We start from the raw sequence: 24,741 nt of genomic DNA, 5'->3' as shown, positions 1-24,741 counted from the left end.
TGGACTGTTTGCTGGGGGATGGAGGGTGCGCGGAGGGATGGACTGTTTGCTGGGGGATGGAGGGTGCGCGGAGGGCTTCGCGCAGGGGCGGCTCCACCGCCCGCCCCCCGGCGGGGACGCGCTCGCCGCAGCGCAGGGGGCGGCCCCGCGGGTGGGGCCGGGGCGCGGGGCGGAGCGGGGGGCCCCCGAAATCCGTGCCGAGCCCCTGGGAAGCGATGCTTGAGCCGCAGTCTCGGAGCCCGCGGGCCGCAGCCCCCGGCGCTGCAGCCGCCGCCGCTCCCGGGCACCGGGGCCCCGCCTGGTGCCCGCGGCAGCCCCGGTCCCCCACGTCCCCAGCTGCGGGGGTCCTCCCGGTGCAACACTTCCTTCTCCCGGCTTTGAGGCTTCCCGGGAGCCCACAGCCCCAGAGCTGTTCCCGAGGGGTGGAGCGTCATTATCTCTTGCGTTCAGCACCGAGCTGGCACCTGCCCTGGCCACACCCTCATGCCAGGCCTAGGGTGCGATGCCTCTCCAGGTCCGTGCCATCGGGCCGGCCCGTGCGCCTTGCAGGTGACTCACCGGCCTGCCTGTGTCGGGCTGTTTGCCTTGTGCCCCCCTGCTCTGAGCTGCTGACGCTCGTCTAGCTCGTGGCTGTCTCCGTCCCACAGGCTGTGCGGTGCAGATGTGCTGCCACGTCATGAGGTCCCTGTCCTGCAGCTGCACATCGCAGAGCCCTGCCCACACACGGGCCGGGCTGTTTGACACCACCAAGTAATCTTGTTCTTTTTCAGACCGCTGGGCCTGTTTGTTGATGTCATTGTTTTGCCAGGGTTTGCGCTCTGATCTTTCGTCTGTCTTGACCACTTTGTTATTGGTATTGCTGTGGTTACATCCCATTGCTGTTTCTAGCACGCTGTTCTCATCTCAGCCTGTGTGATCTTTACTTTCCGTGCCTCCAATTCTCCTCTCCATCCTGCCTCGGGGGAGGGTAGGGCTGTGAGCCATTGGTCTGGGATGTTTCAATGTGAGCACTTAATTGGGGAATGTCATTCCTAAACCAGGACACCAGCACGATTTTGTTACCGTGCAAATCTGAGGGGTGAAGCCAGGACAGTGCAGAGCGTCACCCCTGCATCCATCCAGGCACTGCAAAGCTCCCCTCAGCAGCTCTCCCCACCTGCAGCCGTTTCATCAAAACCACAGGTGGAGAAATGGGGATCGGAGCCTGGAAAACCAGGATCTGTGGCTTCTCCCTCTTCCCTTTGCTGGTTGTGTTGTGTCAGGAAACAGAGTCATGATGCCTAGGCCATCAAAGCAGCAAGAAGCCCAAGAGTGTCTGACCAGCAGTGACCTGGCAGGGTCACAGTGCCATCAGAGTGCCACCAGGCTGGTTCATCCACGCTTGGGGTGTGCTGAGCACAGGCCGTGCTTGTCCTTGTTCTTTGCCTCGCAGCCAGCACCTGTCCCACCTGCAGCTGGGAACGCTGGACTCAAGCCTGGCCCTGCAGGAGGCTTCTGGGGCAGACTGGAGCGGCCAGCAATGACAGGGACAGTGCTGGGAGCATCCCAGTGCCCCTGGAGTGGTGCCCAGGGACACGGCATGGTTGGAGGCAGGGAGATATGGATAGCATTACCCCGTCCACAAAGACAGAGGGTGAAATCATGCGGGGCTGTGCATACACAGGTGTTTGCTGTGATTCTTTGCCTTCTCTGCTCTCTCTGCGAGCACCTGCCTATTCCACGATTTTCTTGAACTATGGGCTTGAGGTAAGCAGCCTCTAGTCCTCCACTTCATTTTCCCCCCTGTCAAAGGCATCACTCCTTTTTCCGGTCCCGTGAAACCTCGCCTCTCCCCTGTCCACTCCCCGTATTGCCCTCGCTTACCCTCAGCCCATCCGAGCGCGTTTTCCCGTCCCCACGGGGAGCACACGCCCGTGTCACACGAGCGTGCACAAGCTCACGCACACGCCCAGGTGTGCCCGCACGCGTTCACACACCTGTTCACACGCACACGCACACGCGGGAGCACGCCCCGCCCCCGACACGCGCGTCCCCGTCCCCGCCCGCTCCCCGTCCCCGTCCCCGTCCCCGTCCCCGTCCCCGTCCCCGCCCGCTCCCCGTCCCCGTCCCCGCCCGCTCCCCGTCCCCGTCCCCGTCCCCGCCCGCTCCCCGTCCCCGTCCCCGCCCGCTCCCCGTCCCCGTCCCCGCCCGCTCCCCGTCCCCGTCCCCGTCCCCGCCCGCTCCCCGTCCCCGTCCCCGCCCGCTCCCCGTCCCCGTCCCCGTCCCCGCCCGCTCCCCGCCCCGGTCCCCGCCCCAGCGGCGCGGGCGGAAGCGCTCGGGATGGAGCCGCCGGCCATGGAGGGGCCGCTGCTGGTGCAGCACAGCCACAAGTTCGGCACCAAGGTGGGTCCGGGGATGCCTTCCTCCCTCTCCCTCTCCCTCTCCCTTCCCTTCTTCCCTTCCTCCCCGCCCTCGGGCCCGGCTGCGCGCCGGCGCGGAGGCGCTCCGGGGCCGCTCCCGGTGAGCGGCGGGCCCGGGCGGGCAGCGGCCCCGGCGCGCTGTGACCCCGCTCCCCGCAGCGCTGGAAGCGCGGCTGGTCCGCGCTGTACCCCGCCAGCCAGCACGGCGTGGCCCGGCTCGAGGTGTTCGACTGCAAGGAGCCGTCGGCGGCCGGGCGAGCGGGCACCCGGCGGCTCGCCCGCACCGTGGTGCGGCTCAGCGACTGCACCAGCGTGGCCCCGGTGGGCGAGGGCGGCCCCCGCGCCGGCACCGCCACCTTCCGCCTGGAGACCCGCGACCGCAGCTTCCTCTTCGCGGCCGAGAAGCAGCAGAGCGAGGAGTGGGTGGCGAAGCTGTGCCAGATCGCCTTCCCGGTGAGCCCCGGGCTGGGCGGGGGGTGCAGGGAGCCGGCGGCGGAGGGGACAGGACGGGACACGGACGTCAGCGTGTGGGGGTGACACCTTCCCACCTGGCAGCCCAGGGAAGGACGCCCTGAGGCAGCGCCTGTGGTGCCAGTGCCCGGCCCTGGCGCTCGGTGCCCTCTGGATGGCTCCTGCTGTGGTTTGTGGGACTCCTCAGCGTGCTGTCAATAATTCGAGGCTGCGGCTCCAAATTTCAAGTCGGGCTCTTCTTGCCCGGTGTAGAGCCCGTGCTCGCCCCTGCAGAGAGCTGGCAGGAGGCCAGCTGATGGCCGAGGAGCGTTTCCTCTTGGCCCAGCCATTGCTGCCTTTCCTGCCACAGCAGCGGCGGCGGAAGCGGAGCCTCGAGAGCGTTGCGGGACCCGTCTGGTTCCAGGACCTGGAACCCCCTTTCCCAGCCTCGGGGCTCACTCCTGGCCGCTGCTGTGGGCACCTCATCTGTGCCGGGCCTCTGGAAGAGCTGTCCAGCCCCCCGTCCTCTGCAGCCCCTGGAGCTGCTGGTCAGCCAGTGTGACCAGCCAAGGCTGTTTGGGCAGCAGCTGCCCTGACAGTGTGGTTTTCTGCGCCCCCTGGGACAGCAGCCCACGCCTGCCCAGCTCCACAGCGCTGGCTCTCCCTCCTGGGAGGTGTTTGCAGAGCCCTGGGTTGGGCTCCAGCTGATTCCAGGCTTGGAGTGCTGGGCAGGGCTGCCTGGCAGGAGGACTGGGTGCACAGCTGGTGATCCCAGGATCTCCCCTGAGTGTGATTTACCTTTGTCCTTTGAACGTCTCCCTGTAGTCCCCTGCCAGGCCAGGTGTGTCTGTGCAGCAAATGCCAGGGCTGGAACTGGTGGAAATGACTCTGTGTCTCTTGGTGCAGTCAGGGTTGCAGCTTTTGCCTTGAAAGTGGCTTGTGGGGCTGAGCTGGGGACACAACACACCCTTGGAGTGGGGCAGGGTGGTGGCCAGGCCTGGGAGCACCTGCTTGGAGCTCCCATCCCCCCACGTGGGAGCCATCATTTGGGTGCCTGAGGTCCAGGAGCAAGCTGCAAGTTTAGGAGGTTGTGAGCAAAAGGCTACAAGGCTGGCATGTGTTTTAAAAAGGCCTGGACTGGAGCAGGAGGCACAAGAGCTGCACGTGGCCCCTCTGCACAGAGCTGGACATCCTCAGCTGGGACTGCTGATCATCTGCATGGAGAATGTGATTTTGTGTCATGTTCCTGCCCGGAGGGTAGGCAGGGTCCTGCAGCTTGGGAGCTGGGGCCAGAGATCATTTGGAGTTCAGAACAGAGTTTTTAATTTCCTTTTGAAGATGAGGAGAAGTGCAGACAAATGGAGCCTTAGAGACTCTGGCAGACTTGGTGGCCCTTGGCTTTCCAGTCCCAGGCTGGAGCCCTGCTGCGTTGGATGTTTTGCCGAGGAGGAGCTACTGCTATCAGCTCTCAGGACATGAGGTTTTAGGACCCAAACACAAGGGCTAGATGGCCCTTTTTTTGGGCCTTGTTTGGGCTTCTTGTTACGAAGCTCATGTTGTGTGGGTTTTAAACTGAAACTGGCACTTGCCTTCTGCAAGATGTGCCCTCTGCTGCAGCCCCAAGGAACAGCTCCACACTCTGAGCCTCCCTTGTGCCAGCTGCACAGGGCTGTGATTTGTGAGGGGCTTTTCTGCAGGAGGATCTCTGAAAGCACCAAGGGTTCGTGTCCTGCCCCAGGCCCTCTGGGGGCCCTGCTGCTGGGACACAGTTGCTGACAGCGTGTGTGTTGCATTTTCAGTTCTCCTTGTGCTAAAATAGAAGCGCTCGCTTCCCCTCTGCAGGCTCCTCCTGGGCAGGGCAGGACACGGACCCCCGTGTCTCCAGGCCATCAGTGCTGGGCATGGTATGGCCAGGAGGGTTGTGCCATGCTTTGGGGGCAGCTCTGTGGGTGCAGAGCCCAGCTGGGGACAGGGTGCTGCCAGGAGCTCAGGGAAGTCCCCCCTGTGCTGCCCGGCCCTGTTCGCGCGGGCTCAGGGGATTCTGTGGCCAGCCCTGGGGTGGGCAGGGTGCAGGACAGCCAGGCTGTGTGGGGCCGGGGAGGGCAGCAGGGCCCAGGCCATGCAAGGGGGCTGGGGGCTGATGTGGGAAGAGAACTCTGGGTCTGATCTGCTCTCCTTTGCCAGGGAAATGGCCCCAGCGATGGCGTGGTGTCACAGTATGGCCGAGAGGGCAGCGGGGAGTCACCGGCCCTGGAGATGGCCGTGAACTCCATCTACTACTCCAGAGATGAAGGTGGGACCTGCTGCTGCCCTGACCTGGGGCCACCTTCCACGGAGCCTTGTCCTGCTGCTGCCCCATCACCGGGGCCACGCTGGACATTGCTTGTGTGTCCCTGTCCTGCTCTGAGCAGCCCTGTCCCCGCAGTGGGGCTGGCTGTCCCCTGAGCAGCCCTGTCCCCGCAGTGGGGCTGGCTGTCCCCTGAGCAGCCCTGTCCCCGCAGTGAACGCCTTCTGGGTGACGGTGCAGCGGACCGAGGCCGCGGAGCGCTGCGAGCTGCGTGGCACCTACGTGCTCAAGGCTGAGCGTGACAGCCTCGTCCTGAAGGACCCGCGGACGGACAGGATCCTCTATGTCTGGCCCTACCGGCTGCTCCGGAGATATGGCCGGGACAAGGTGGGGAATGGGGGCCCCGTGTGCTGCAGGTGCTCCCCTGTAGCTGTTCCCTTGTGGAGGGCTGAGCTGATGTCCCGCAGCCAGCCCTGCCAAATGCCAGGATTGCTGCAGCCCCTGGTGGCCTTGGCTGTCCTCAGTTCCTGCCTGTGTCACCATGCTGGAGCGTGGGCTGGCGGGACACTCGTCCCCTCTGTGGTTGTCCCACTTTCACTGAGGCCTCTACTGCTCTCCTTCTCCATCCCAGCACTTCCCAGCTTGTGCCATGAGCAGGGACATCCCTCAGTGCTGCACACACTCTCCCCAGGCTCCAGGAACCTTGGCTCCTGGCAGTCCTGCCTCTGCCCCAGGTTCAGTCCCTCCCTCCTAAGGATGGTGGCCAGAGCAGAGGGGCTTTGAGACACCAGTTGCTCTGGATTTGTTCACTCTGTGGGGGGAACTGCTCCTATTCTCACTGACCTTTGAAGGGCTGCCCCTCTCCACAGTCTTTGTGCAGTGAGTCCCCAGTCTGCCTTGCTGCTACCCTGAGTGCAAGGGGTATGGGCCACGCTGGACAGGGAGGAAGGGGTGGCCCTGGAGCTGTTTATAGCAGGGACCATGTTGGCCACACTCTGCCTATGGTGCTTTCTGCACGTTTCCAAAGCACAGGTGGAAACCGAGCTGCCCTTTTGGGGGTGTCCAGCTCATCTGCAGAGTCTATGCTGGGGGCAGAAGGAGAGTTGCAGGGTGTGGGGAGCTGCACCCACAAGGACCTGAGCAGGGAAGGGCTAACTGTGCTTCTGTTCAGCAGCACTGACCCATAAAAAGAAGTTTGTCCCCAGAGACCTTTGTAGCAACCACAGGGGCTGCTGCTGCCTGTAAGAGAGGCAGAAAATCCTCCCTGGTTAAGGGAATGAGGCTCAGGAAGGGTGTGGGCGTCAGCTGGTGGGAACCTGCTCACCAGAGTGTGTCCAGGCCAGAGAAGCACAGCCCTGGTGCAAGACTTCTCTTTAGAGGACCTTTCACCATGAACAGATTAATGCTGGTGGGTCGATGCTTTGCTTACTCTTGGTAACTGAGCTGCTGCTGCTGAGCTTTCTCCTGTTGAAAGCTGTGATCTTCCTCTTGTATCTCTTGCTTCCAGATCACTCCCTTCTTACCTAAGATTCCATACTAGCTTCCCCTGCTGAACTGTCACTCATCTTCTCACCCTACTCCTTCCTCAGTGTTATTTCCTAGACCATCTGGTGCCAGTGGTAGAAACTGCTGGAGTTGCTCACGTAAGGCAGCAGGGCTCCAGCAGGAGCTGCAGCTCTCTGGGGCCCTTGCAGTGATGTCCCCTCAGGTGTGCTCCAGTCCTACAGCCTGTCGTGTGGCCTTTCCCTGCCCAGCTGCTGGGCACAGGGTGGCCCTTGCTGTGGGAGTGGAAGGAGTGGGATTTCAGGGCAGTCTGTCCTGCAGGATGTGCAGGATCAGTGCTGCAGCCACACGGCCTTTGGTGGGAAGCACAGCCTGCACAAGGCGCTGGGTCAGCGGGTGCTGAGCAGGACGTGACCCTTCTGCTTCCCCTCAGGTGATGTTCTCCTTCGAGGCTGGCAGGCGCTGTGACTCGGGACCTGGAAACTTCACCTTTGAGACCAAGCAGGGCAACGAGATCTTCCGCCTGGTGGAAGCTTCCATCCAGGAGCAGAAGGCTCAGGTGGAGGAGAACCGGCAGAGCTGCGACTCGCTGGAAGCCGACAGCCCCGGCATGGTGCAGATCCGCCAGGCCCTGGCTGACAACCTGAACCTGGAGCTGCCCGCTGATGGGGATGACACCCTGGCACCCAAAGCAGGGCTGGCACCCAGGGCCAGTGCAGCAGCAGCAGAGGAGAGAGATGCCACATCTCTGCTGAAGAGCCGGACTCTGCCGGAGCTGCCCGTGCCACCGGCCAAGCCCGCGGCGTCCGGCACCCCTCCACGCTCCCCTCTGCCCAAGGTGCTCCGTGCCGTGCCGCCGGCCGAGGACCCGTCCAGCGTGTACTCGGAGCCCCTGGACTCGGTGAAGGGCCTGCAGCCATGGCCGGACCCGCTGTACTCGGACCCTGTGGACAGCAAGGCCGTGAGCGTGGCCAAGGCGCCCGGCGGGGCTGTGGAGGAGCCGAAGCCGCGGCTGCCGGTGCCGCCGTACTCGGGCCCGTACGAGCAGGTCCGGGCCGAGGGGCAGGGCCGTGCCAAGGCTCGTGGCCAGGCTCCCCCTGGGCACAAGGAGCACATCTACGACGAGCCCGAGGGCCGCACTCCCCGCTCGCTGCATCCCTTCACCTACATCTACGACGAGGCGCGGCCCACGAGCGAGGCCTGGCGCACCCAGGGCCACGATGGCAAGGGTGGCTATGAGTACCCCTACAACCCCAGCACTGACGATTACTCGGTACCCACCTTCCCGGCCAAGGCCAAGAGCCCCAGGCCAGTGCCAGCCCCCAAGCCCCAGGCAGCCTTTATCCCCAAAGGGGCAGAAAGGGTGGAGGACCCTGGCAGGCGATGGGGCGGTGCTGCCCCTGAGAAGGTGCTCGCCAAACCCAGCCTCAACAGCAGCAACAACAACAACGTGGAGGTGCTGTACAGCCAGGTGGTGAAGCCCCAGCAGCTGCAGAAGAAGGAGCAGTGTGTGGATGAGTACAGCTTGTCGCCTCTCTATGAGGACCTAGGGGAGATATAAGCTGCTGCTGCTGTGTCTGTATCCCAGCAGGGACTGGGCATCCCAGTGCCAGCTGGGCTTCTCCTCCCCAGGATGACTTGGGGCTGTCTGGGCTCGGGCAGAGCCCCCTTTCTCGTCAGTGCTGAGGGGCTGTGTTTCCCTGGAGGGAGAGAGCGAGGGAGCTGTGGCTGTTGCAAGCCCCAGTGTGTTTCTCCAGCTCTGGAGCTGGCTCCACTGTGCCTTCTGATCTGCAGGAGGGCTGGTATTTTCTTGTACCTGCTGCTCTGGCTCTGCTCTGGCTTCCTGCCTGACCAGGCTGCAGGGCTCTGGTGCCTTTTGTGATGTGTGGAAGGCTGCTTGCCATCAGTCTCCAAAAAATATTTTTATACAAAGTTATTTTAATATTAAAGTCTGTATGTCTCAGAACGACACTGTTTGCCTGTGGCATGGATGGGGAGGTGCAGGTGCACCTTTGTGTCTGTGCCAGAGCTACTGAGCTAAGAGGGAGCCTCAAAGAAAAGTGCCTGCCAGGTTGAGCTGTGGCTGGATGCCCTGGTGCCAGGGGATAAAGGGAAATGAGAGTCAAGCTCAGATATGTGATGGCCTCCAGGCTGGGCAGGGACAGGCGCCAGCTCTGCTGCAGCTCAGTGGCTGTTGGTGAGTCACAGGATCTCTCCTCCTCCAGCTTGATCCCGCTGCTGAATTTCCCCCAGCTCCCAGCTGCTTTGGAAGGCCTGGAGGGGCTCAGTCTGGATCCCACTGACTTTCATGGCAAAATCTGTGATGCCTGCTGTGTGGGTTTGTGCGATTGCTGCGTGGCCAGCCTTGGGCAGAAGCCTACCCAGGGGAAAAACAGGTTGTCCTGTTTGTGCGGGACCACACCAGGCATGCTGGCATTGGCTGTCCCCAGGTCTGGATGGGGCTAGTGACTTCTGCAGGCTTGGCAGCCTGTTGGTACTGACAGGACAGGCAGGTGACAGGCAGCACTGTGCTGCACCTGTGCAGAGGGCTAAGCATGACTTCTGCAGCCCCAGCTCAGCCAAACTGTTGGGGAAGTCCAGGAGTTCAGGTCCCCAGGCCGGTGACGTGATCACCAGGTGCCCAGGTTGCAGGGGGAAGCTTCAGTCCTGTAAAAATACAGCTCAGCTGTGGCCAGGACCAATTTGTGGCTGTTTCCCTCTGCTGGGTCCTCTTCACTGGGGTTTTGCTGCAGGAGAAGGGAAAAGTCTAATGGGTTTTGGGAAATCTGAGGGAGGCCGAGGTGGTTCCAAAAACTTTGTTGCCTCCCTGCTGCCCCCTCCCTAAACCTGCTTTTTTCATTTGATGTTGTTGACTGGTTTGCAGGCCGCCGGCTGGGCCATTTGTGTGTTCATTCCTGCACCCAGCGATCCCTGTGCCTGCAGGGGTGCCTGCCCTGTCTTCCGTGGTACCTGCCCTTGCTGTCTTGCCCCAGCAGCTGCCTGATGAGATGCCGGGGCATGGGAAGAGCCAGCCCGTGCCTTTGGGCCTGTCAGAGCTGGGATCCCAGGGAGAAGAGATGGCTCTGATGGGATTGTGGTGCTTGCCTCATGCCCTTGCTCACCTGCAGCTGTTTCCCAGGAAGCACAGGTCAGTGGTGGGATAGCAGTGCTGGACATGTCAGAAACCACAGGCAGAGAGTGAACTCCATGGAGGATAACTTTATTTTGGAAGAGCTTTTCAGAACCAAGTAAGTAGAACACAAACTCTGCTGGTGCTTGGCATCAGGGGCTCAGTGAGACCACCCCACCTTGGCTTGGTCAAGCTGCCCTTGGCTCACACCTACCCTACACCTGCACTGAAAAACAGGCTGGCATCTGGGCAGGAATTCTCTGCAATTGCTCTGGCTTGGCATTTGCTAGAACCCCCTTCATGAGCTGGGGCGTTGGACAGCGAGGCCAATCTTGGAAGCAATCAAATCATCTGGAGAGCAGAACTCCAGGCTTTAAGATTAAATCCAAGAGCCCTGTTTCATTCCTGTTCAACCACCCCACTGAACCTGCTGCTGTGGGATGAGGGCAGCTCAGCATGACTGCCTGCCTTGTCTGATTTCCTCCCTGCCCTGCCTGCAGCTCTTCTGCTCCCACTGACAGCAATCTGTGATTTGTGGCCTGTGCTAGCCCAGTCTCAGAAACCCAAATTTGAGGCAGGCTGGTGACATGTGCTGGCAAGAACAGGAAATACGTGGTGCTGCTGCTGCAGGGGACAGCTGGATCTCTGGACAGAGGGTCCCCGAGCAACAAACTTCCTGCAGAACCGGCTCGGTGACGAACACAACCGTGTAACAACAACAAGGAGGAACAAATGATAGGAAGTGCCTGTCTGACCAAGGCCAAGCCCGGTGTCTTGCCTGACCACATCCGGCCAGCTGCTGAGCCAGGACCTGTGGCTGCCCGGGGGCAGGTCCTGCTGCTCACTGCAGGAACTCCTCGTACTCCTTGGGGAACAGGGAGCCCTCACAGGAGCCTCTCCTGGCTGCTGCTGCTGGTCTGAACGTTTGGAGGGGAGAGGGAGTCATCAGCAGGGGAGCCACTGCAGCTTTGGCTCTGCTTTGAGGCTGCAAGACAGGGACAAAACAGAAATCCTTGTTGGGGGAGGTGCTGGCTGTGCCTCACCTTGCTAAGCACAGGGAGCTGCCTGCAGCCCCCCTGCAGGAATCTGGCCAGGAGAGCACAATCTGCTGGAATCTGGCCAGGAGGGCACAATCTGCTGGAATCTGGCCAGGAGGGCACAATCTGCTGGAATCTGGCCCGGAGGGCACAATCTGCTGGAATCTGGCCAGGAGGGCACAATCTGCAGGAATCTGGCCAGGAGGGCACAATCTGCAGGAATCTGGCCAGGAGGGGACATCAGACCCCATCCAGGCTGCTCACACACAGGGACTCACCTGCCTGGGCTGGTGCCGCTCCGGGCGCTGCTCCCGGGGCTGGGGCTGCTGCCGGTGTGGAGGTTTGTACAAGGAACTCTTCAGGTATTTGTAGAGGTTGCTCTTCAGGTGCAAGGGGTTGTAAGCAACTTCCACTTCCAAGCTGTTCAGGGCGCTCTGCTTGGAAGGAAGAACTTGAGTTTGCTACAGGATGTGCAGGTGGAGGTTGTGGGGTTTGCATGTTTGTGGTTTTTTTGGTTTCTTTTTCAGGGACAGTGTTGTAGACACTCCAAACCACCCACCCTGCAGTGGGATTCCCTGCAAGGGATTTTTGACTGTGCTGCAAACCGTAAGGAGCACTGTTAACTGTGTATAGAGCAAGAGACATCTCCAAACAGATCTTAATGGATTTAAACATTTCCCTTGCAAGATGCAGTCCTACCCTTTCCCATGCCCAGAAACAGCCAATGAGCTGGAGCTCTCTTTCTGGGCACTGTCACCCTCAACTCTGCTTCACAAGGCCTCTTCCCCCTGACAGACACACAACATTGCTCCAAAGGACAGGCACTGGCTGTCCATGGTGAAAGCTGTCTGCTGGGAAGGAGTTCTGGAGTGCAACATCACACTCCAGCTTTCACTAGACATTGTCACTAGACACTGTCACAGCCATTTCCTTCTCTCGTTATCTGCTGAGGTGATAACAGAGCTGATGATGAGTGACTCACCTCGATGGGGCCCCTGACTCGCTCGGGGTGCTCAGCCAGGAGGGCTGGGAAGGCTGATGGCAGCAGGAGCTCTCTGGTGGCCACTGCCTTCACCAGGAGAGTGGCAGAGTCAGAGGGGACGATGACATAATAGGGATGCACCACCACGTTCCAGTTTGGTCCAGTGTTCTGGGGCTCATGCCTGGCTAAGAGCATCCACTTCCTTTTCTAAAGGGCAAAATCCAGGTGTGAACAACAGCAACAGCCACTTCCTTCAGCGCTGCCACCGTGGGCTCAGGGCAGGCACACACACATCACGGAATGGAAACTGTTCTGCAGCAGGGCTGAGGACAGTATGGCATTTGGTTTGCTTTTTAGCGAGTCAGTGCTTAAAAAACCACCCAGTTTTGGTTTGCAGCTTGTCAGTAACAGCCAGTTCTCCACAGTCCAAGCCTTGCTTGATTATTTTTGCTGTTAAAGTCTCAAGTCTAACTCCAACCCTGGCACTTGCACTTCACACCTCCAAACACTCATCTCTGGTAGGTTTGAGGGTCTTCCATGAGGTCTGATGAGCTGTAGCATCTTTCCAGCAGATGGAAGGATCTACAAGCCCAACTCTGGCCTATGAGATGAGGTTGCAGCTTCTAAAATGTTTCCTGGTGCAGCCAGACAGATGTTACAAGGTGTGCACTCACTTTTCCTTTCCCTGGCCATCCCTCCCCATCACAATTCAGTTCTCCCACACTCACCAGGAGACTGTGACACAAAGCATGGAAGCTGTGCTGGTTTGTCTCCAGTTCATCCCAGTCCAGCTGCCAGCAGCTTGTGGGCTTGATGATGAAGGGCAGCCCATAGAGTACAGACTCACAGACCCCTTCAGACTTCAGAGCCCTGCCAGGATACAGCTCATGTTAGTGCTCATCATTGTAAGAACAACTGCACAGATAGAAATTATCCTGTTTTTTCCTCTAAATAAGTGTTAGAAAAGACACTGGAGAGCATCTCTGTGCTCTGCCCTTAGGCTCTGACATCCAATTAATTGCTGTGGCCTCATTAGGTAAAGAGAGAGCAGAATTATTGCAATAAAACATTTCACTGGGGCAAAAGAACTTTTTGCAGGAATGGCATCTGTGGTGTCGCCCTCACTGAGTGCTGTGGTGACACCAGGTGTGGCTGTGGTCTGCACGTGGGCTGTGTTGTTCCATGAGAGGAAGAGTGATGGAACTGGGGGTTTTTCACACCAGAATTTGGCTCACCAGCACCCCAGAGCCTCCAGGTGATGTCAGCAGGCCCCAGGGCGATGTTGCGCAGGAAAATGAAGCTTTTCTTACACCCTCCCCCAGTTACCCAGTGGAAGACAAGGAGCACTACTCACTTCAGCACCCGGAGTTTGTGCAGAGCTGTGGGTGGCCAGGCTGCCACGTGCCAGGGAGAACTGGCATCTGCTGCTCTCCCAGTGCCATCAGCTGTCCCCAAAAGCAGGCCTGGGTCCAGCAGCCTCTCCTGCAAATCACACTTCAGGCACACTGGGAGAAGGAGAATGGTTTAGGTTGCTGAGATTGGCAATGTTTAGGACATGACATGCTCAAAGCACTTAAAAATCAATGGTTTCTAGCAACTCTTGGGGGAAGGAAAATACTAAAGCCTGACACAAGGCATCAACCTGTCTCCAAGGCCCTCTGCAAACAGCCTTTATTTAAGTGCAGCTCTCTGTAAGACAGCCTTTATTTAAGTGCAGTTCTGGCACAGACTCTTTGTTTTGAACACAATTTTTAGGGCTGTTCAACTCTCCAGGCTCCTTTTTACCTTGACCACGTGGCTGTAAATTCACATGCCCCTCCAGGCACATTTTTGCTGCAGAATGGAAATGACTGCAGCCTCAGCAGCTGTGGCAGCAAAGAGCAGCTTTGTAAGCCTGATGATTTTCCAAGTTATCCACAGACCTCACCTGGGTCTCTAAATGGGAGGGAAGGTGCCCATAGGACAATCCTGGGTAACCTTTAAGGCTGAGGGATTCAGGAGCTCCTTGAAGGGGAGCAGAGGGGATAGAAAATGAAATACTCAAGGTGTTCTTGGGTGCAGCAGCTTGGCCAAAACTTCCTGAGGGAAGGAGGAGATGGAGCTGTTCCCTCTCTGTGCCATGGTCATGGAGCCACGTTTTAAACAGCATCTCCAGGCTGATGACATTGTCCTCTACAGTTTGCACCTCGATGTCCATTCCCAGGATTGCCATATCTGCAGGTAAAAGGAAAAAAATAGGTGAAAAAGCACCAATATTTTCAGCCATCGAGAAGATTTCTTCAGCAATTATTAAACTCCTTTGCTGGAAGTGCAGACAAATGTGGTTTGATGTAGCAACAACTTTTAAGCATGGAAAAATGCGGGCTGGACAGCAGAGTTAGGCAGGATATAAACAAGATAACCCCCCAAAAAAGCCCCAAAACAACCCACAAATAATACCTCAAAGGTGCATCCAGATGAGAAGCTAGCTTCAAGTCCATCAGATAAATTTAAAAAATGTGAAATAAAATGAAGAGAAGGAAAAAAAAACTATTTGCAAATTGCAGAAGATGTGCAATATAACCACATGTAAGCCCAGAAGGTACAGTGTGGTAGCACTAATAGCTTTACCATACAGCCAGGATGTGGAAAGGCTTTCTGAGAAGATGAATAAATAGCAGAAATAGCCTTTTCCCCCTCCTTGTGTTTACCAGGCCAGCAGGGGGATTAAAAAACAGTGCTACATCCATCTACACTGAGAAATCTTTTCTTTATGCATTAGCATTTCTAATGCCATTTGGCAAAAATGACACGTTTGCATTAAAAAAACCCAAGACCAAAGAAAAATCCCACGAAATCAATCATTTCTAGCTGGCAAGTAATCCAGGACTGCTGCAATGACTGTAATTCTGCAAATGCTCTGCAGGACACACTTTTTGACTGTCCCCACCTCCCAGCCTTGAGGAAGAGATTATGTTGTGTGTCTGCAGCAAAGCAGACTCGACTCCCACTCACAACAGGAGATCTTTCACACTGCCCTTGCTGCTAAAAACCTTTCCTTATCCTCTCTGACTGTCCCTGGCTGTCAGGATATTTAATTCCTTTTTTTTTTTTTCGTTCTTTACTTTTTTTGTTGTACTTTATTTCTTTCTGTTTTAGTTGGAAGCTGCTCTTCATGAACTGAGCTGTTCCCACTTCCAGCCCCTTGCCCTGAGTGCTGCTCCCATTTCCCTGCAGAATTCACTGTTGATGATCCCGTTTTGGATGCATTCCCTACAGATTTTAGGCTTGGGCTTCTCTCAGGGATGTGCACTGAAGAGGGCATTATAACAGATCAGAAAACAAAGCACCAGGAAATCCATGTAATTGACTTTTACAAACAGCAAAACACAGCTGACAAGGAGAATTATTTGTTTTTTGGGGCTGGTAAATGCTTTAGTTCTTCCCTCAGTAAATATTTCCCTGGTTTTTTGTTTTTTTTAAATTTTTTTCCTCTGTAATAGATATTTAATCCCTTACACATCTGCAACTGGCACAAGACTTGACAATTTTAAAAGAAATTCACTGCATTTATTAGGAAAAACAGGTTGGGGTGCCAGTATCTCCTGTGCAGTGGGTCTCAACCTTCCTGGAGAGCAGAGCCCAGGTGGAGAGAGGAGCCCTGGGACTTGCAGAAGATGGGCTGTGGTCATAAAAAAGGCATTAGTGCTTTGTCTGCAGGACTTGTTGTTTGTTTCTATCACAGAGAAATAGCTGGGAGCAGTTATCTCCAGCACATGCAAATATTACCCTTTGTTAGCAAAAGGTCTGGCAGGGCTCAGCTGCTTTCAGGGAGTGTAATGGGTCAGGGAAAAGAAATAATAACAACAATAACAATAACAATAACAATGACAATAGTACATTATACATTTATATTATATATACATTATATATAATTAAATATATATTATATATTGTCTATAATATGTTATGTGTAGTATATATTATATATATTATATAATATATAATGTAGATAATGTAATATATATTTAATAATACTATAATTTAAAAATATATTTTATATTATCTATAATATGTATATTATAGATAATACAATATATATTACATATTATGTAACATATTTTAAATTATATATAATGTATATATAATATAAATATATAATATATTAAATAAGCATTCTTATTATCATTATCATCATTATTATCATTATCATCATTATTATCATTATTATCATTATTAATTAGAGACCTGTCCATCCAAAGGCCAGGCATCCTCTGGGTTATTCCCCCAGATTATTCCCACCTCAAATGTCCAGCTCTCCATGGGGTTCAGTTAAATCTGTTTGCTCTGATTCTGAGATCTGAGCATGTTCAAAGCTGTTCTAAGATTTGCCAGCATGGGGTTTTCAAACTACTCAAGACTCTTCCAGCTGCACTAACCTGGGAATGAACCTATGGAGGGGATATCCTGATCCTGCTCTGGATATTAAAAATGTAAGTCGGTTCAAATAACCCCTAAAAAAACGAATGGAAGAAATATCCTCAGGGAAATGAAGCTCTTGATTAAGTGCTGCATCACAGTTTTTATTTTCTAGTTCAACACAGCACTAATCTTGCACTTCCTGTACACTGGATCTTGCAAATTCAATGCTCTTTACTGTAATTTTTTTAGAGTAAAATGGATTTTTTTTTTTCTGAAACGGGAGAAGGGAGCTCCAATGGGTATCATAAACTAGTTGGGCTCATTTCCCCAATTATCAGACCTATTCATCCCCCATTGCTTTTCTTGAAGACCAAATAATTCATCCAGTCAGAAAATTAGAATTTCATCCCTTGACATTTCAACGGCCTTTATGTCCACATTGATATTTTCATTCCATTTACTGGGTGAAAGGGCTACACAAAAATCCATGTTTAAAAATAATTTGGGTGGGGTTTTGCATTCCCTGTGACACAGAGGCACAGAGCATCTCCTCCTCTGTGGAGCTGAGCCTTCCAAGAACTCCCTGCAGGATTCCCAGTCCCTGCTGTGACAATTGACCAGAAACTTGCTGCAACCACGAAAGAAAATGAACAGCTGGAAACAAGTAGCACTCTCTGTCCCTCAGTAAAAAAACAGAAATAAACCCTTTTAATCCTGTTGGAATCTGAAATACAAAGAATTCTCAGAGCTTTGGGCCTGCAAGCCAAAGCTTAGAATTAAACACAAGATTTGATCTGAGACTTTAGAAAAAGCTTCCAAACTTAAGTGCTAGAAGCAAGAATGTAGATTATTAGTTTAAAGCAAAGACATGTTAAGCTAAGTAAAAGAAAGTTGAGAGTTTTAGAGTTTAAGATGTAGAAAAAATAAAAGTAGCTACAAAGGTAAATGAAGAAATTAGAATACAGTGCTTTGAGTGTCATAAAATGATTAGCTAAGAAAACCTACACTGTAGCATGGGTCCAGAAGACAAAATATTTAAGGAATGGGTCAAAACCATAAATATTCTTTATTATTACAGTGTTTTATTAGTCAATAACTCCTTAAAAAGTCTTGTAACTAGAGGCCTTATGGCCTTCTGAACCATGCTGTAATGATGTGGGCCTTACTCACCCTTCCTGCCCACGTAGAAGTTAAGAAAAATAAACCACATCGTCTAGAAAGCTCAGAAGTCCTGTCTCTAACTCAATCAAAACTTCAAAAATCCCCATATAATCCTCTCTGCCAGGCTGCACATTGCTGGGAAGAGTTACTGTCACTGACCAAGCCTCTTAATTAGCTGTTTTCTTGTCTTTGATACAGGTCCTGCTTACTGCTGCTGCTTTTCTCATGCTCAGAGTGAGTTACCCCCACAACTTGATGCCTTTTTCTCTTTAACCCTCCACAGTGAAGCTGTGTCACACATGAATTTTAAATAGCACCATGAGCTGAAGTAATACACTGCCAGTTCTTGGCTTCTTTTTCTGTCAAGGTCGGGACTGAAGCGCTCCAGACGGTATTTTGTGTTCAGACCCAGATGTTTATTATTTCTTATCTATGTTACAGTCTCACAAGCAGTGACTTCTGCACCATTTCACTAACAAGCTACAAAATGGCCCCATATCTATCTCTACAAGATCTTTTAAGGCTAAACTGTCCAATTAGGAAACGACACCTAAATTATTTTCACTTTTAACCCAATGACTGATCACTCGAAGTCCACAATGCAGACTTTTCTGTCCAGTTACAAAATACTACCCAAAACCCATGGAGAAGAAGGTGAAGAAGGACCAGTCTCTGCCCTAAAACCTTCATCTTGCTTTATATATATTTCTATATTCTAAAACCTTAAACTCTAGGTTTTCCACCCCGTGACATCACACGCTTCTATCCAAACTCCACGCCCACAATTCCAGTTCCATCATTCCATTTTGGAAGCCTTCTCCACGGCATCAGTTCAAATGCAGTGTTCTCCTGGGGGTCAGTGCCTGTCAGCACAGAAAGTCTGAAATTCTCAGCATCCAGGACTCCAAGAATACACGAGGTCTGTAAGTTCTGCAAGCCCCAGAGGAGTGCTGTGGTACAAACTTCCCCCAGGCACAGCAGTTCCCACTGACCCAAGGGACATTAAATGGCACAAAGGGAAGCAGCAGATATCGGACTGTCATGCTGCCCAAAGCCATGACTTCCCTAAAAATGCCCTCCACTCACCACTGCTGGGCTCCTCTGCTGGCACACACTGCTCCACGTCCTCAGGCTGCAGGAAATCTCTCTTCACAACCTCAATGACCTGTATTCTTCGCAGGCTCACCAGATCTACGTCTTGTAATTTCTTTTCCAGTTGCTTTACCATGTCTCTGCTGGGCTGGCTGGTCAAAATTGTGATCTGAAACACAAATCAGAGTATGAAGAAGCTGCCTCTACCCCAGTTCTCTATTGAGAGGTGAAGATGTTGAGTAGCACTGGTCTCACTATGGAGAAAGGACAAATCTTGCTGAAATATCTATTCAAAAGCAGATTTATAAGCAATTTTTTTTGAGCTTTGGCTCACATTTAAGCTAATATGAAATGGATTGAGAGGTTCACTGGAGGAACAGCTACAGGTTTTGTGCTCTGTGCTTTGCCCTTGGGATCACTGAGTCTCTGTGGGTAAGAAGGGACTTGTACATTAACTATAGTTCAAAGAGACTAAACTTGGCCTTCTCCCTTGAAAACTGAATGGGAATTTTGTATTTTTTCTAATGTATACAGTCTATCCTAAAGATATTTCCAAAGAGAGCAGCAGTAGGTGTGATTCCCACCATGAGTTTTGGTCTGATACTGAGAAAAGGAAAAAAATTCAACTTACTCTGCATTAAAAAAAAAATCTTGTGATGGGGGGCAGAGAAATTGCAATCACTTAAGTATCTGGAGCAAAAAGAAGCCTTTTTTTGAAACTATTTTTGTCCTTTTGTCAGGGTAAAACTCCCTCCTGCCCGTCAGTGACCAGAGCCTGTCCCTGCAGTATGTCTTACATCCCCTTGCAAAGAGAAGTACAATAAAATTGCATAATCTAGAAGAACTAGAATAATAATTGCATACTCTAGAAGAAGTAGTCTAGAAGGACTGCTTAGGGCAGTAAAAACTCCCTATATCCAAGGATTATCTTAATTTTTAATGTAGCTTGTTCCCGCAAGTATAGAAAATGTCCTGGATTTTGCTGTGTGTCAAAAAAGGTCTTGTCTCCAAAGCATGCTCTGTTTGTTCCAACCCCCAGCTTTAAAGCACAAATCACCTTTCAAATGGTCAGGAAAAATACCTTAAAGCCCCAAGAAAAGCAGAAAATCAGTAGAAAAGTTTCCTGGACAGACACTGAGAGTGAGTCTCAATGCAGCCTGATCCCACTGTGACTCTGTGAGACTCTGGAAGGGTTTAAGGACCTAAACAAAGCAGAAAGACTTGGCAAATTTCACTTGTGGGAATCTCAATTTGTTTTTTATGACTGACAGGTGGATCCTGAGCCAGGGAAGTCTGAAATGCAAGATTGTTTGGAGCTGATATTTTCTGCTGTCCAGAGGAAAATGCCATTTCTGTGTGAGTCCTTTCCCCTCGATAACTCCCTGTCCTTTCATGTCATTTGAAACTGCTTAAAAAAATACTTCCTCCTGTGAACCTTGCTCTGCTTTCTGCATTTACACATCTGTTCTCATGTGTTATTAGCAGCTTCCCTCCCCTTTATGCAAAAACACGCATTTAGAGCTGAAAACACAGCCACCAAAATCCACCAAAAGTGTGTCCACCAAAATCGATCAGATCCTGGACCAGGACAGCTTTCCCTAGATGTGTCCCCTTTTCCACAGGAATCTGTCTAGAAGAATCTAGGGATTTGATATCTTCCTTCAGGACTTCTGTGAATCTCTGAAACATCCAGAGTGCTGAATACCTAAATTTTTCTGCATGTTCACAGCAGAAATACACGTTTATAAAGCAAGATGATGTGGGATGGTGTCCTAGATTGTAAGGCAAGACGTATTCTGTTTGCCTTCTGTTGGAGGTGGGGCAGTTCTCTTCTGTTCATTGGGCAGTTTTCTTCATCTCTCCCACAATCCTCCCCCCTGGGAGACATCTGCTGTTAATGGCCTACCGAATGTCACTGCACGACTGATAAAAGTTACAGCATCCCATTGTGAGATGCTCGGCCCAGAGGGAGGAGCCAAGCATTCCTCACTGGATATAATCTGAGGTTTTGGGACACCAGCCTCAGCCTTTCCACTGGGCTCCCAGAGGAACAGCTGGGTTTTCCCACTGGATCTTCAGAGGAAGAAAACACCCTTGTACAGGATCACTGCTCTGACAGAACCACATCTGCCACTCCAGGAGGACTGCAGCCATTCCAGGTTGGACTGCTACCAACACTCTGACCAAAAGGGTGTCAGGCTGTATTCTGACTCTGTCCATGGATTTTTGTTTTTGAATTATTGCATGTATTTTGGTTTCTTTTTTTCCCCTTTCCTAATAAATTGTATTTCTGACTTGGAGTCTCTCACTGGTTTTGCTTTCAAACGAGAACAGATGGCTCCCACTCCCTTCCCAGCATTTTCTTACCTCAACAGAACTATTTGTGGAGCCTCCTGCTGCTGTGTGCCTGCTGTACTGCTTGAACTGCTGCAATCCATCCTGCACAGCTTGCAGCACTCCGTTCCCCCCCTGTGGGAAGCAGCCTTCAGCCGGGAGCGAGCGGAGCTCAGAAATGCAGGCTTGAATTCGGGCAAAGTTTTCTTTCACGTGCTGCAAAACAGGATTCAAGGAGCAGGAAAGGCTCGTGGCTTAGGTTACAAGGTGTGGCTGGGGGTGTGTATTCTGTTATCATCTGTTAGAGGTGGAGCAGTCATCTGCTGTTCATTGGGCAGTTTTCTTTATCTCTTCCACAACCAATCCTCCCTCCAGGAGATCTCTTCTGTTCATGGGCCATTAATTATTAATTATCTTCTGTTCATGGGCCAGTGAGTGTCCCTGCATGGCTGAGAAAATTCCATCATCCCATGGGGAGATGCTCTGCCCAGGGGGAGGAGCCAAGCATTCCTACCTGGATACAATCTGACCTTGGGAACACCACAGCAGCCTTTGCCCACTGCATTCCCAGAGGAGCAGCTTTCTTCCCCACTGCATTCCCAGAGGAAGCCCAGGCCCATCCACACCAGCCCTGGAGCTTCAGAGGAAAACTCCACCCTTGTGCAGGATCCCTGCTCCAGCAGAAGCACAGCTGGCACTGCAGGAGGGCTGAGCCACCATGGGATGGGACTGCTGCCACCACCCTGACCCACAGGCTGCCAGGGCCTGTTCTGACTCTGGCAGTGGTGTTTTTTTTTTTTTTTTTTTTTTTTACTATTGCATTTGTATTTTTAATTTTTCCTGTTATTCCTATTCCCATATCTTTCCCTGAGACCCCCTTAATTTCAAAATTATAGTAATTCAGAGGGAGGGGGTTACATTTTCCATTTCAAGGAAGGCTCCAGCCTTCCTTAGCAGACACCTGTCTTTTCAAACCAAGACAGCTGGTAAACAACATGAAATACCTCTCCATAATGTGGAGGAGGGCTGGTGGTCATAGAAGTCGGCTCATCTGAGCCTTACCAAGAAGCCAGAGCTCAGACAGACCCAGCAGCTAAACTGGCACATTATGGCCACAGGAAAGATACTGAGTGTACTCTACCAAATTTATTTAAAGCAATACAAGACACTGCTGCCAGAGGTCACCTTCCCCACTGAAGAGGCAGCAGGTGAACATTTGGCTTGTTTCGGCTGTGTGGAGCTCTGAGTCACTGAAGCACCCCTGAGCCCTGGTTTGCAGGGTGGGCTTTCAGTGGCACTGAGTGGGAAGCTGCAAAGGCTCTGCTCAGTCCTTACTCAGTCCCACACTAAATTTTTTGATGCTTCATTGCTGATTTCTTATCTTGCCACCATTTACTCTCCCCCACAGTTATCTACTTTCATTCTGGCTTCTCTTTCTTTCCCCTCCCTGCCCTTTCTAGGGAGGCTTTATGGACTCTCCTGCTGGGGAGACCAGTGGGAACAGAGACCATAAACAAACACAGAGGAAAGGTTAAAACCAGGGTAAGTGTGTGTGACACTTCCCCATGTACTCTCCCCATCTCTATTTTCAGCTCTGGGGCTTTCCTGACTTCATGATTTGTCTAACACAGCTCTGAAAAACAGCTTCAGTACAGCAGCTGATGTCTACTATTGGATTGTAGCACCCAAAAAAACAGCAGAGTGAATACAAAGAATGGCTTGGAAATTATTAAAATCACTGTAAAAATGTTTTGCAGTTAAACTTATAATTTGTTCTTGATTTACCAGTCAGAACAGAGAAGGGACCTATTCCTATTTAGAGAAAGAAAGGATAAAATGCAAGCATGTTCTTCAATCTAGCCAGAAGAGTAAGTATATTAACAAGTCCCTGGAGGATAAAGCAAATACATGCAAATTAAGAACCAGGTACATGTTTCACAATGACAATTATTAACCACTGGATGAAATTATCAAGAGAAGTACTTGATTAACTATCTTGTCTTCAGATGAGAACTAGATGGCTTTCTGGAAGGAAGCTTTCATGAGATAGGGGTACTTTAGTGAAATATAATAGCCTGTGATCTGAACAAAACAGTGATCTAAGGGCTCCTCTGCCTTTAAAAACTGTGACTATCAAAATGAGGAATTGTTGTTTGAATAAAAAAGACAGCTGATCAGGAACAGCAGTCATAAGATGATCCTTGTCACATTATCTATAACCTTTCCTACGAAACAAACACCACCGTTAGCCAGAGTCTTCTTGCAGATCGCATTTGCTAATTTACTCTTGAGCTCTGTTTTTTTATTTTTCTCAAGATGTGAAGACTTGACAAAACTTTTCAGAATGTTTCCACCATTGCTGTATAAAGTGGAAGGGTTAATCCCGTGTGTTTACACTGATGCTGGGTAAATGGGAGTGCTCAGTATGGTTATGTCTAACTTCAAAATGACTTCAAAAATTCTGGTGAACTTTAAGATGCATACTTATATTCCCAAACTATTACTGCAGAGCTGCTGCTCATTCTCCATCTACATTTATTCTGGTGCAGAGCCCTAAATGAGAGCAATAATTGTTCTTACTGACTTAAGAGCTCTGTATTTAAAATCTGTGTGGATGTGGCACTTAGGAACATGCTTAAGTGGTGGATTTGCCAGTGCTGGGTTTAGAATTGGATTTAGTCTTAGAGGACTTTTCCAGACGATTCTGTGATTTCAGGATGTTTCTCAAATTCAGCACAGATATTTAATATTTTATATTTTACCTCTGCACCTTTCCCCTTCAATACCTAGAACCTCTCACACATTGGTAATATCTGTCCAGCTCGATTGTGTGTGATAATTCTGACAGAGAAGCAGTACAGCACAAAGCAGCACACGAAAGCTGCAACAGATGCTCCAAAACAGATGTTCTAGGAAGGAAGAGCCCAAAACCTAATTTATCAGGTTCACAGATCAAAAAGGACACTCCTCCTTTTCAACTTTACCCTTTCATAAATTCACCACACCGAGAGGTGAGAACGGCCGATTTTTAAATTTGCGTACAGATTTTTAGATATGAATTTAGATATAAATAATTAACTTTTTTTTTTTTCTCCCCCTCCGAGCAGCAGCACAGCCTGGAGCATACCGTGAAGGGCAGCAGACACTCCTGCTGGGGCTGCACCACGTAGAGGCTGAGCAGGGGCACCCGGCAGGGCCCTGCCAGGCCACACGCCAGGCACAGGACGTTCTCCAGAGCCTCGGAGAGCACGGAGCTAGTGTTGGCCCAGGAAGGGGAGGTGACATCCACCACCAGGATGTGGGATGGCTGCTGGCTGGGGGCTTTGGCAGCAGGGAAAATTCTCCGTGGTTCTGAGGGTAATTTTCTGGAATTCATGGCTTCAGCACGCGGGTGTTACATGCACGGTGATGCATCTGAACGGGAGAAATAAATAAAGAACAGCAATGAGTGAGGCTCTCTGTCAGAACCCTGGTTACTGAGAATTTAGACTTTCTGTGCTAACAAGCACTGACCCCCAGAGAACACTGCATTTGACCTGAAGCTGTAGAGAAAACGTCCAAAATTAAAAAATGAAACTAAAATTATAAGTGTGTAGTTTAAATAAAAGTGTATAATATCCCTTTAGATATTTAAGTGATTGCAATTTCTCTCCCCCTCCATCACATTTTTTTTTTTTTAATGCAGAGTAAGTTGAATTTTTTGTTTCCTTATCTCAGAATCAGACCAAAACTCATGATGGGAATCACACCTACTGCTGCTCTCTTTGGAAATATCTTTAGGATAGACTGTATACATTAAAAAAAATAAATTCCCATTCAGTTTTCAAGGGAGAAGGCCAAGTTTAGTCTCTTTGAACTATAGTTAATGTACAAGTCCCTTCTTACACACAGAGACTCAGTGATCCCAAGGGCAAAGCACAGAGCACAAAACCTGTAGATGTTCCTCCAGTGAACCTCTCAATCCA

At 51.8% G+C, this 24,741-nt stretch overlaps 2 protein-coding genes across 3 annotated transcripts; one reads left to right on the top strand and one right to left on the bottom strand.

The window, feature by feature from the left end:
* Positions 1-2,285: 2,285 nt before the first annotated feature.
* Positions 2,286-8,605, top strand: DOK1 (docking protein 1). The gene is made up of 5 exons (XM_068189078.1): positions 2,286-2,382; positions 2,559-2,852; positions 5,034-5,142; positions 5,351-5,523; positions 7,073-8,605. The coding sequence occupies exons 1-5, from the start codon at positions 2,320-2,322 to the stop codon at positions 8,198-8,200; spliced, it is 1,767 nt and encodes a 588-aa protein (XP_068045179.1). The 5' UTR covers positions 2,286-2,319; the 3' UTR covers positions 8,201-8,605.
* Positions 8,606-9,843: 1,238 nt separating this feature from the next.
* Positions 9,844-24,193, bottom strand: M1AP (meiosis 1 associated protein). Of its 2 annotated transcripts, none has more exons than XM_068189080.1 (9): positions 23,904-24,193; positions 20,810-20,992; positions 18,437-18,611; positions 13,829-14,002; positions 13,143-13,293; positions 12,517-12,658; positions 11,789-11,995; positions 11,085-11,243; positions 9,844-10,754 (listed from the first exon to the last, which is right to left on the bottom strand). In XM_068189080.1, exons 1-9 carry the CDS (start codon positions 24,150-24,152, stop codon positions 10,611-10,613), a joined length of 1,584 nt encoding a protein of 527 aa, XP_068045181.1. In that variant the 5' UTR covers positions 24,153-24,193; the 3' UTR covers positions 9,844-10,610. The 2 variants fall into 2 exon arrangements, with proteins under 2 accessions (XP_068045181.1, XP_068045182.1); XM_068189081.1 differs by having other exon boundaries at positions 11,085-11,240.
* Positions 24,194-24,741: the final 548 nt, after the last annotated feature.

The sequence above is a fragment of the Anomalospiza imberbis genome, chromosome 4 (assembly GCF_031753505.1).
Source record: "Anomalospiza imberbis isolate Cuckoo-Finch-1a 21T00152 chromosome 4, ASM3175350v1, whole genome shotgun sequence".
Taxonomy (NCBI): Eukaryota; Metazoa; Chordata; class Aves; order Passeriformes; family Viduidae; genus Anomalospiza; species Anomalospiza imberbis.
The sequence above is the reverse complement of the archived record's forward strand: the minus strand, read 5'-3'. Positions and strand labels throughout refer to the sequence as shown.